General features: G+C 41.6%; 1 protein-coding gene across 7 annotated transcripts in view; it reads right to left on the bottom strand.

The window, feature by feature from the left end:
• Positions 1 to 13,165, bottom strand: part of ANKS1B (ankyrin repeat and sterile alpha motif domain containing 1B) — an 830,526-nt gene that overhangs the window by 36,870 nt on the left and 780,491 nt on the right. For all 7 annotated transcript variants that reach the window (XM_037160668.2, XM_037160669.2, XM_037160670.2 and 4 more), the window contains 2 exons: positions 8,671 to 8,799; positions 6,660 to 6,731 (listed from right to left, as the gene is read on the bottom strand). In XM_037160668.2, the coding sequence (XP_037016563.1) occupies positions 6,660 to 6,731; positions 8,671 to 8,799 (201 nt within the window). The remainder of the gene's footprint in view (positions 1 to 6,659; positions 6,732 to 8,670; positions 8,800 to 13,165) is intronic.

Below are 13,165 nucleotides of genomic sequence, written 5' to 3'. Positions count from 1 at the left end.
CCACTTCAACCAAGGCACAATCACTTGGGATTATATATGTTGGAAAATTCAACCAGAACTGCTTCTAGATTGAAAGTTTAAAAAGCACACAAATTACAGGGAACGGACTCAACAAGAAGTCCAAAGTACAATAAAGCTATCTGAGCCCTTTGGGAAATAATGGTTCTGAAACCTAAATACACTGGAAGATTTGCTTATTCCTGACTTCAGAAATAATTTAAAAATATTTCCTTTCTTGGGAAGGCAGAGTTCAGCTTTACTGTGTTGAAAACGGATATTTTTTCTCTTTTCTATTTTTTATTATTTTGCAAAGATTTTATTCATTTATTTCTAGAGAGAGAAGGGAAGGAGAAAGGAAGAAAAACATCAATGTGTGGTTGCCTCTCACGCACCCCCCACTGGAGACCTGGCCCACAACCCAGGCATGTGCCCTGACTGGGAATGGAATCAGTGATCCCTTGGCCCACAGGCCAGCACTCAGTCCACTGAGCCACACCATCCAGGGCTCGCTCTTTTTTCTAAAGAGAAATTTCTTTGAGTAGAAACACCCGTAAACAACCCTAACCATCAACTATGGAGTCAGAGAATGTCATATTTCAGAGAGTATTAAACGGAATATAATGGCCCACCTCTTATAGCCGCAGATGCCTCCTAATAATATATTTAACTAGGGAAGCAGCAGAGTACTGTATATTAGTGATAATTATGTCCAGGGGCAAAATTCAGGACGGGGGCTGGGCTACGGGTAAATCTAAGGAGGCGAACTGGAAAGGCAGGGTGTCCTCTGGCACCCAGCGCTGTACGTTGCACAGCCTTCGAAGTGGGAGCTACTCCACCAAAGAGGATGCTGAGAGGCCACAGCAACCAATTCATCACTTTGTAAAGTTCTGTTCTGTGGACACATCGTTTATTAGAGGCAGCTCCCAATTGATTTAGGGGCAAATTACCGCCCCAAAATATAGAACTGCAAAATTACATACACCATGTAATCTACAGTTTTCCTTGATTTTTTTTTCTCTCACTGGGCAACGGCCTTTAACAATTGGAAAGGGGGTTGTGGGGTCCCTGAGTTTATAACACTCTATGCCACGCTGTGGACAGAGAACACCAGGGTAATAATTGGAACACCAGCATTATGGCTGGAGAAAAGCAAAGGAAGTAATCCAGAGCGAATCTATCCATCAATTTCCTTGCTTTTCAAACATCTGGAGGAAGAGGTCCACGTGTTTTGAGACTGTACCAAACCAGGCCCGTCACAGGCACTACACTTCACAGAACCATTACAACCACCTCACAAGGCAGCTATTGCACAGGAGGCCCTGGGGATGCCACATCCGCGCTCCTGCCTTCTCAGGGGTGTGGGCCCAGCATCCTTACACGGGCACGGAGATGCTGGGGGTGCCATGCCAGACCACGGCAATGAAGAGAGTCCTGATCTTTTTGCAGGTGGAGGGTCCCGCCTTCCATTGGTAAAACAAATGCAACACCTGTGAAGCATGGACAAGCAGTGTGCCGTAAAGTGAGGTCTGTGCGTGCAGTGTGAGGTGAGCTGCTACAGAGGGGAGTCCTGTGTTCTAAGGAGCAAATTATGGGGCATTGTATTCGGGACCCCAGAGCTAATGCTTCCTCTCAGAAATCTTCGCAGAGGCAAAGCCAAAGGGGGCAGGAGGGAGGGCGGGAGATGGGGATGGGTGGTGGGGGGAACGTGGAGACCACTGTACTTGAACGATAAAGAAAAATGATAATAAAAATTTAAAAAAATAAATAAAAATAAACATTTGGTCTTTGAAAGGTCTTTGAATTTATATATTTATAAATAAAAGACATAAAAACTGCCTCTGAGCACCAATTTAGCTGGAAAACCTGACCGGCAACATACAGGCATCACTAAGTGACTCTGCTCAGATTAAATAAATATCTTTTAAAATTCCTCACACATTACTAATAAATGTTTTTAGATTTTAATTTTAAATGGAAATGTCTCCCAAGCTGTCATAGTAAAGGAAAAAAGCAGCCAAGTTGTACTACCAAGGAGCAAAATACATGATTCACAGAAATCATTCTGGAAAGTGTGCCTCAGGATGGAGGCATATCCCAGCTCTGAGGCTTTTATTAATGAAAACTCTAAAAGATAAGGCAAAAGCTGCAGTTTTACTTAAAAAAAATGGTCAGGGCTTAATGCAAGTTTCTATTGATTCTTCTTCACTAGACACAATTCAGAAGATAATTTTAAGAGGACCCTTACTTAGGGTTTTGAATGCAGCGGGGGAAAAACCTTAAGATGAGAACCTGCATGCAAATGTTCCTAGCAGTTACATTCATCATTGTCAAAGCCCACACGCGACTAAGGAGTCCTTCAATAAGTTCACAGAAAAACAAACTGTGGTACCTCCACACGATGAATATTCAGTGATTAAAAAAAAAAAAAAGAGCTATCAAGCCACAGAAGACATGGAGAAACCTGAAGTGCATATTGCTACGTCAAAGAAGCCAGTGTGAAAAGGGACCACCCTGCAGGAATTCCAACTGTACGAGGTTCTGGAAAAGGCAGAACTACAGAGAGAGTAAAAAGGTTGGTGGTTGCCAGAGGTTAGGGAGACGGGGAGAAAAGGGATGAACAGGGAAAGCAGAGGGGGTTCTTGCAGGGGGGGGTGCTTTTCTGTGATCTTGTCGTGGTGGATACGTGCAATTATGCACGTGTGAAATACCCAGACACGGTGTAACGTGAAGAGTGAATTCGAATGCACACCACAGGCTTCGGCTAATAATAACACCCCAGTATTGACTGTGACAAATGAATCACGCTAATGTGAGGTGTCAGGAATGCGGGCGACTGGGGGGGGTGCTGGTGATAGGACTGTACATATGAGAACTCTCTGTGCTTTATGCCCAATTTTTCTGCTAATTGCTCTAAAAAAGTCTATTAAAAAATCTTAAGACAGTCTCAGAGAAGACAGACTGAACGAACAGAGAGGTAATTCCATATTATAGAATGAGGTGAATTACTATCACCTCACACATGTTAGTGTGTTATGGCATATTCTTAATTGAAATAATATGTGTATAATGAAACACCAGGAGATTAGTGTAGAATTAACTTTATTCCAGAATTGAAGGGGACCTTAAGGATGAATAAACAGGTTTAGATAAACTCAGAAATTATCCAACTGTGACTATCAAACACTCCAAATGATTCTGAGAAGAGAAAACTGTGTTTAGTTTTTGCTGGGGCAAAGTGAGTTTGTTAAAGTAAGTGATGTGGGAAAAAACAACCCAACAACACATTTTTCCAGTCTCAACAGATGTAATAAAAACTTGCTGCAATTTTTATGTTAACATATTGGAATACAGCCCAAATGACTATATATGTCGGTTCCTAAATGGTTTAATTTAGCCTGTGTTAACCTTATAGGGTCTTTGAGGGTTCCTCAAGCCATTTCTTTATCAATGCAAATGATCCATTTTTTTTTCAACAATTGTAAAACTCAGGACAATAAAGGTGGTACTGACTCATCAGAGAGGCGGTGCGGCCTGGGGTTCCGGGTGTGGGTGGTGGAGTATGGGACTGTCCAGGTTCAAATCTCAGTTCCACCACTTGGCTGGGTGACCCTGAGCGAGCCTCTGCTTCCCCATTATGTACAGGGAGAACAATAGCAATACCTCGTGACTAAATGAATTAACACACACGGTCATTTGTGTAGGGCCTGCCTGGCCCATGGGAGGTCTCCAGTGTTAACTGTTCTTAGTCCTAAGAAACTGGTTTTAGGAGACCATTCCTGTACGTCATTTTTGGGGGCCATCTATGATGATCCCTCAGGGTGATGGCCACATGAAGCTACCTCTAAGGTGATACCTCTGCTACTCTGGGTTAATTACATGTGCTGGACTACTGGGCTGTGAACTCAGCAAGAGCAGGAGCCAAATCTCACTTTTCTTTGTTATTGAACTGTATGTAAGAAAATATTTATCAGAAGAAGGAGCCACACTAGTTTACTTCCTCCTGGGAAAGAAATGTTAATTTCAGCTAAGATGCATACTGCTGAATTTAAAACTTGTGTTTTCAATTAAGGGAGCAAGCCAGGTTGCCGTGACCGGTGTGGCTCACTCGGCGGGCTGGGAGTTGTCCTGCAAACTGAAAGGCTGATTCCTGGTCAGGGCACACGCCTGGGATGCGGTTGGGTTCTCATCTGGGGTGTGAGCAAGGGGTAACCAATCGATGTTTCTCTGTCACATAGATGTTTCTCTCCCTCTCTTTCTCCCTCCTTCTCCTTCCCTCCCCCTCCCTCTAAAAGTAATGAAATAAAATCTTAAAAAAAAAGGCAGTAAGCCAGGTAAAGTTTGAATCTAGAATACTTTGGCTTAATGATCTTACTGTGTATCAACTTTTAAGATCATCTATGTCCTGAAGTATTTCCCCTGAGGAGACTGATTATACTGGGACTTGGAGCTGAACTCCTGGAAAACAGAGAAACCAGCCACATAAGGTTCAAAGGAGCAAGAACTGCACACCACTTGTAGTTGGTGCAGGTTCTCATCTACGTGACAATCCGATAGTCACAGACGACACCAAACCCACCCTCTGGTTTGGAAAGGCTTCGGTGAATCCAGCGAGTGCCCGTGTTAGCTCCTGCGTTGAAGACTGATGCTTATTTAATCAAGATGGGAAATAGGGGTTTGTGGTATTCTAAGAAGCAATAAAGATCCTATTTTCATGTAAACTATTCAAAATAAACACCCAGAGCAGCAAACCAGAAAAATGCCCCAAAGCAGAATGGCTTGTAAATAGACAGCCTTTTCTGTTTCATTTTAAGCAACAGAGAAGTGTTTAACTAAATTATTCTCCACTGAGACTATTAAAATGGCTTTGCTATTGCTAGCAGGAACAGAATTTCAGATCCACTTAATTTCAAGAAATTGACTAAAATTCAAATCACAGATCGGGTGTGTGTTAAATGATGGTATGTGCTCTAACCACTATTTATGCTGATTGCAGCATTGAAGTAGCTGGACTCAGATAATTGACTTAATAGTGCTAAATGAGAAATGCCAAATTAATTTTTTAGGTACATTCACAAATAGCTCTAAAATTATGACAGGGCTTGATGATTGAAAAACGTTCCTATTTTCTTATTGTGCACTGGTGACATAAGTTAGATCATATATATGTATTTAGAACACAGGGTTTCCAGAATTATAAGAAGCCTGAAGGGCATCTCATCCAATGTTCTCGTTTTCTCAGGAAGAACATGAGGCCCAGGAGAAGCCAGGGAATGGAGTGAATACTTGGGCTCTGGGGACAGATCTGAGTTCCAGCTCCAGACTGGTAAATCATTCCCTGTGTGAGCTGGGGACAGTTACTCAACTGAAGTTCCGTTTCTTCACTCGTATAAGGGGGATAATAATCGTGCTGACCTCACAGGTTTGTTGTAAAGATTAAATAAGACAAACATGCACAGGACGCGGCACAAAGACTGGCACATTTTAACTACTCAGTAAATGTTAGCCGTTAGGATAATGACTGAAAAGTGACCCCTAAGCCAAGTCAGCAGCAACACAACGAGACTTAAGAGTTCCCAAAACACATCTGAGCTTCTTCCATCTAGACACGGTGCCTGGGATAAAGACTCACTGGTGTTGACAATTTAAGGATAGCTCTACATCAAACAGAAAGAAAACGACTTCAGGCTTTCTGCTACTGAATTGATCAAAATAGTAAATTGGTGATCACTGACTGAGGTCTCAATTTCATGAAGAGTCATGCACATTTAGTTCTCCCTTTAGCCATGGATATAACATATTTACCTTCATAACTGCTTTAATTCTATTAAGTGCTTTTAAACATCTCCAACCAAAAGCTGGTCATATCAAATAAATGACAAGGTACCTGGCCACAAATAAAAGTTAGGGTTCCCTCCCTAATGATCTTAAATTTGACTCCGCTTAGGTGCTACATGGAATACATCTAACACTCTTGGTTTGTACTGTCAGTCAGATGTTGCTATAATCCCTACACATCTGCTTCAGAGGAAGCAAGACTAAGACACACAGGAAAGAAGAGGTGAGTGAGCTCCCGCAGCGTGAGGTTTGGTCTGGCTAACACGGTACGAAGACATTACACGTGTTTGGAGCGGCCATTTTTGTCAACACTGACTGTTGTGCTATGATTCAGTTCTGATCTGCATGTGTTTCTAACACTAAAAAAGGAATAATTCAGAAGCTTCATAAAGAATATCAGCTTTATGTAATATGCTCTCAGCACTCCTGCATTGGATAAATTTTAGTTAACTGGCAGTCTTTGCAGAAATATTTCATTGCATAGACTGTCAAATGGTGCTTAGAACATTTCCTGGTAATAACCTAAAGATCGTTTTTCTCCTAATCTGGAGAGCAATCCATGTACATACAATTCATTTCAGATATTTAAAAATAAAAGTAAATGTAACATGGTCTAAACATATCAAAAAGACATCAGCTCAAACTCCAGTGAGACAGGATCAAGTATAAACAGGAACAAAGCCCAAACACCTTTTCATGCACTGCCAGTGTGATTCAGCAGACCAACAGATGAAGAAAGTAGTAATTTGGAAAGCGGCAATTTGTCTCCATACCCAGCATTTAGTATTGCAGTGACTAGAAATAAAATCGTCTGGCAAACTTACCCGCATTTTTGCACAAGCATCTTGGGTTGACTCTGTCCCCCTGAGCTCTTTTATCAGCATAGAACCTAAATACTAAAATACAGAAAAATTCAACGATGTTTAAGTATAAATATGAACAGCAATTTAAAAAACACATTGTGAAAGTATCACTGGCTATGTTTCCTGGCTGTAAGCTGGTGCACAACTTAAAAAAAAAAAAAAAGAACAGTCACTAACCCTAACGAACACACGCTTCTGTATAGAGAACACGGCAGAGTTAACCGCAGTCCTGAAAGCTGTAAATTGCTCTTTAAAATAAAACGGCAGCATTTTCTAAAGACGCCATCTTTCAAATCATATTTAACTGCAAAAATGGGGGCATCTAAAAATGTTGTCCCTGTTTTTATTTTTTATTTTTTGAGGCAGCAGTGTCTGCAAAAATAAAGCGCGCTGCCGTCTATGTAATTGCAGGGTTGTATGAAGACAGCTGAGGAACCGAGCGACAGGCACCCCGTTTGGGCTCCGTTGGCTGTGCAAGTAATTAACATGAGGCCGCTGTTCCGAGGCGGAGGTGCCATTCTGGACCTTTTTCCTTCACAGCTGCAGCCCCTATGACGGCTGAGCCACCTGAGAAGGGGATGGGAATGTGTGGGGAGGGAGCCTCAGTTGTCCCACAGCGGAGGGGGCTGGGTCCCTGGTGCACGCTGACAGAGGAGGGCTGAATGGGGTGCGAGAGGGTTGAGACACTCTCCTCCCCAGCATCGCCGCCCCTTGGCCAATACCGCCTTCGCGACGAACGCCACTCAGGCTCTAGGTTCTGGCTGGGGTAAACAATTTTTAGCAAAATGTCTATTTTGCCTTTCAATCAATGGACTGCTCCTCCACTTTTCAAAGTTTCAGTAGGGTTCCTTCCAACTGTCATTTTTCCTTCTCCGATTTCCTTCAATAATAAATAAATAAACAAACAAACAAATAAATAAATAAAAAGAGGTTTATGTTTTTTGGGTTTTTTTTTTTTAGCAAGTGAATTAAAATAATTATTCTCCTGAATTGACTGAGGAGACCCTGGCACTCTGTGCAAACAGGCTTGTCCATCAGTCCTGTCAACCTGGGGGTCCCCAACCAGAAGAGGAGGGGCAGGGGCACAGTGGCAGAGCTGGGTCAAAGGCTCTCAAGAAAGGCGAGTTCATAAAGAACGTCTTGGATTTGGTGGTCGAGCTTTGGAGGAAGGAAGAGGCATTTCCATCCTACAGGTTTGGGGAGGTGACTACTGAGACATATCCCATGCTTCAAGATAAGTAAGCAGTAAAAGAGGTGTGGATAGCACAAAATGAAAAAAAAAAAAAAGGTCTAAACTGCTATGCGATAACCAGAACGCCCACATCTTAATTAAGGAATATGATCCTGGTGAAATCCTTATCTTTTAAGGGATCAGGAACATCTGTCCTCATAGAAACACTCAGGAGAGGCAGTTTCAGTGAACTGCAGAAGTTCAGCTGCTGCTCCTGCTGTAGCCATGACAACCACTGCCCCCAGAACTATGGTATTGTTTTGAACATTTACCTGCTCATATTACTCACAACTCTCAGCTAAGCTTGACTCCCTGTTCTATTAAAAAAAATAACAGCTAGTAATAGAATCCTACTGATCACAAGAAAAAGAATCTGGAATTCAGACAAGGCAGCAGGCCCAAAGCTTGGAGACCCCTGCTAAATAGAGATGTCTATAGTGCTATGTTTATGAGCATATCTATACTCATTTCCACTTTAAGATTTCATTTTATGACATTTCACTTAAAATATACAACTATATAAGAAGGAAAAACAGATCTTAAGCTTATAGGACTAAAAGGGTCATAAAGCTCTATTTATTTGGACTTTTTCTGTGGAGAGAAGGCTACTTGAAAAAAAAATAGAAGGGGAGAATATTTGAGTAAGATGGGCATTTTGGTATAGTTTCAGTATAAAAGTAAAGGTGCCAGAAATACACCCTCTATCCCACTCCCCCCAGACACCGAGTCCAGGTAACTCACAAAGGCCTTGTAGTCGCAGGACTGGAAGATGAGCTTTTCTGGGTGGTGCTGCCAGTACTGGACCGGGGTGGAGGCTGTAGCTTCATTTGGGGGCCGCAAGGTGATGGAAGGCTCTCCCCAGTCTCCTGTCTGAAAACCACATTTATTCTAGAGGTGACACGAGCAGTCGGCCAAGTTCATTCCCTGCAGCTAGCCTGAGTTCTCTTACCCACATGTGCTGTGAATGTGCAAATGTATTTGTGTGGATTATGTGTTTATGAATACTTTCCCTTTTTATAGGTTTATATGCATTAGCCTGTTTCCCATGGCCGAGTTACTTTTTTGAGGTGTAAAGGAAGCTGAATTATTTTCTTTTTAGAATGATGCTCTAAGTAATTAAAAATATAGTTAAGATATTAATAACAATTTACTAATTCATATTTTTGTGTTACAAGAGAAAAGGACATCCAATCATCAAAAGAATTTTCTGTTTTTAAACTTGATCGTGAAATTTTAAGTTTGAATTGCTTTTATAGGTGGAATACAGGGTCTGGCAGAAATAACGCCTGCTTGAGTGGTTGGTAGGGTAATTATATGGGTATAATAATTTATACTTTTAACTTGAACATTTTGCCTAAAATGTCATATGGCTAGGCCTTCTGGAAGTTTCTAACTGGCTTTGAAAAACCAGAAGAAAGTTCTAGAGCAGCTTGGGAATGCACAGGTCTCTTCATAGAGGCAGAGAGCCTGAAGTTTCCCCTGAAGCACCATGCCATTCCCTGGCTCCTCGGACGCCCTCTCCTCTCTCCTGCTCTGGGCTGAGCTACTCTGCGCATCAGTTTTCTTCTGGTTGCTGGTTTACTTGCCTATGGTGTGGTTCTTCTTCCCTTTGGGGATACTGTTATGTCTTCACTTTGGATACCTATTTTAGCGTTTTTGTCTGTTTGATGACCTATTTTTGACTCATTTTTGAGTTTTCTCTTTATAGTTATATGAATGTTCATTATGTAAAAGCAATAAGTGACAACAATTAATTTTAGGATTAAGTTTTCCTCTAACTTCCTATTTTGATCTTTTCCCTCTTTCTCAATCATGTGGATCTTTATTATTTCTCCAGTCTTCAACTGGCTGTGATTTGCTCTAAAAAAAAATCCAGTATAAGATTCAAAATGTAGGCTATATGGATTTCAATACTGTTTTGAAGCTGAGTGTAATAACTGTTAAGTGATCATTGTTACGACTGTGGAAACATGCAGCTATGTGTTTTTAATGAAAAGCACTCCCAACATCCAGCAATTCACCTCTCATCTCCCCCATTAACTTTCTTCCCCCCCTTCCCCATAAAGCAACAACAACATAGCAAACAGGCGTTCCACATTTAAGTCACAGGTAACATTGTTAACAGAACAACAGAAGTTTGCACGCAACTCTGTGGAATGATACAAAGGAGATTGTTGACATTAAAATATCCTTCAATCCAGTGTCTGCTGATGAGACAATTCAAGCCAAGCACCGGATCTTCACGTTGGCCTTGGCACAGTTTAGCTGCGGTGTCTCGGCCGAACTCAACAGGCAGTTTTCACAACAGCCTAGACAGACGTGGCAGGAGGTGGGGGCACCAGAGGTTGCAGGACGAGGGGATGGGTGGGGTGAAGCTGGGGCCATGGGGACATTTCAGGTGTTAGTAGATTAAGCATGCAAATCATATGCAAACTCATTCTCTAATCATTTAACGAACTCAGGCACTTAAACGTCCATGTGAGTTCCATACACTAAAAGAAGAACTATAGTCGAATGCTGATCCAAGTATTACGTCACCCAGATGACTCCCAAAAGCTTTTAGCAGCCATTTGGGGAACAACAGCCCCCAGCACATAGCACCTCCGTCTGGAAATCACTGGATCTTGGATCTCGCATGTGATAACCACTTGAAGCAATGAGTGGTGCATCCCTTTAACTCTGGGCGACATCATCATCTGCTCGCCTATGACTCCACTTTGCCCAGGAGTCACGAACCACTGGCTTTGCATCCACAGTGACCCGGCAGGACCTCCCCTTTGTGTTTGGGGGAGATCATTATAAGGAAGAGAAATAGAATCCTTACTTTATTTTCTTTCTGGCTCCTTGAAACATGGCTCCAGTCCAAATATTTAAAAATTCCCTACTGTGGCTGAAGCTTGCTTTCTGGAAATAGAAACTGAATTTTGTTATACTTCATGCTATTTCCAGAAATTCGTTTTCAAATAGAGGGATTCTTAAGACTGAATTGATAAGGAAATACATGTATTTTCTTCCTGGATATTCATCAACTTATTTGTTTTAAGCCTTCGATCTAAGAATATTTAGAAGACTCAGCTTAGGTGTCGAGTTTTCTCTTTGGAATTAATCCTCAGGAATGGAGGGACTTGGCGTCACACTGTTGTAAAGGGCGCCTGTGGCCTTGGCCTGTGGGTGGGACTCATCTCCACCTGGTTGACTGACAATAAAAACAAAAGCGTTCAGAGAACAAGGTTGCGCTAGGTCTTGGCCCCCCTGTAGGCTGGGTCACGGTGGGAATGAACTAGGCGGAGTGACTACATGGGGTTTTGCCTTATTTATGAAACAAGTTCAAACGGGGAAGCCCACCATTAGCTTCCATTAAATAGTGCATTCATAGCCACATAACACATCTATTTTTTTCGGGTAAATTAAAAAAATTAATAACCTTTCAGTTAACAATGTTTATTAAATATAAAGTCGAAGCAAAGAGACCTCAAAGGTCTTTTGCCTCAGAAAGTGGTTCATAATAAAATGTTATCTTTAATAAAAAGTGGATCCAAACATGGGAACAGTGACGTGGTATTAGAATGAAAAGTAAAACAGGGAATGCTCGGGGTAAAATTTGTCAGTTTTTAAAACTATTACTAACGGTACTCTTTAAAGAGCTAACGTAATTACAGAAATAAAATGAAAATGATTGAAGCCACTCTTACCAAATGTGTTCGGGCTATCTCTGTAGAGCCTAAAATACTTAGAGAAAGCCTTTCCTGTAGGTTCGTGTACTGAATGGTCTTACTCACTTGGTCCTGGCTTCGGACCTCATTGACTTGGCACATAGGTATTATTTCCTTTAGGCTGTCTCAGTTACACAGAGGGAAATGTACTTTATTAACTACCCCTTCAAACTCAAATAAAAATTAATCATTTGCTATAAAGACAAAACATGACTTGAGATTAGAGTTTTAAACAGAGAACCGATTCTGTGTAATAGGTATTCACCAACGGCCCACTAGAAATTCACAGTCTGGCTGAGTTTGGAGGATTATAACTGGGTCATACCCAGTGGGATGTAATTAGATTAAATGCCTCTTATACCACCAGCTGAAAAATATAAAACCACTAGGTGAATTTAGTTATAGCACAGAAAGAAATTCAGAAAAGTCTATAGACAAGACTTTATTGGATGGCAGAGTCCAAAATGCAGCTTTTAAACTGTGTGTGATTTCCAAAGGCGGTGAAGCTGCGTGGTTTTGGTTCATAGGTGCCGGATACCAAAGGCAGGTGCTGAAACGTTTTGTTGTACAATCTTCCCCTGCAAAAGGGAACCCGATGATGCTGCATATCCTATACGCTCTGAGAAGACAAAGGGGAACACTGTCTATATCCCTGTTTTCTTCTTGAGGAAACATCTATGGCTTAAGGATGTCGGTAAACAAAAGCCATGGTTATGACTTAGCTTTCTAACATGAACGGTAAGGTATGATCTTATCGGAGCCTTCTATTATTTTTTAAACATTTTTTTTGTAATTAGGATTTAACTGATCTTTTAAAACTGAGGCTTTTAAATCTTTTCTCCTAGGAACTGATCCCACCTACCTGCTTGTATATTTAGATCCAAATATTAACAAACATTGTTTCCTATTTCTTCAGAACACTTAATGAAAAACTAAAATGATTTTAAATGACAGTTGTTATTTTAAGGTTTCACTTTCAATAATTCTGACAAATATCAGAGAAGGGCTCTCCAAACAATCAGACACAAGATTCATGGGATTACATTTACTTTCTGTTATCTCTAAGGCTTTGAAGCGTGATACATATAGCTCTCTGCTTATAAATATGTATATGGACACTGGGATGTGAAGGTAAGGAAAAGCCTCCTTGGACACTCACGCACACACGCACAAAAGCAGGCTGCTGCAGTGGTTCCTTTGACAAATCCTCACGCGTAAAGAATGCTAGTTTGGTCAAATGCAGTTGGTTCTAATGAGCTTTTGTCTCTTTTCACGATAAAGAGCACGCCGTAGCATTTCCAGGTTCAGGAGAAACCGCCGGATCACGGAGCGCCAGCAGCAGGCAATGGATGGACCTCAGGGTCCCCAAGAGCCAGAAGTCCCATGCACAGGAGGAGGGGCAATGCCTGAGGTCACCCTCCGCGTGCCGCCCCAAAGCTCTGCTTAGCGATTCTCAACCAAATGTCTCAGCCTCTCTGACAGGAGGCTATCCAATGGGAAAAATTTAACAGGATGTGGAAATA

The sequence above is a fragment of the Artibeus jamaicensis genome, unplaced genomic scaffold, assembly GCF_021234435.1.
Source record: "Artibeus jamaicensis isolate MK-2021 breed Jamaican fruit bat unplaced genomic scaffold, CSHL_Jam_final contig_233, whole genome shotgun sequence".
Classification (NCBI taxonomy): Eukaryota; Metazoa; Chordata; class Mammalia; order Chiroptera; family Phyllostomidae; genus Artibeus; species Artibeus jamaicensis.
The sequence above is the reverse complement of the archived record's forward strand: the minus strand, read 5'-3'. Positions and strand labels throughout refer to the sequence as shown.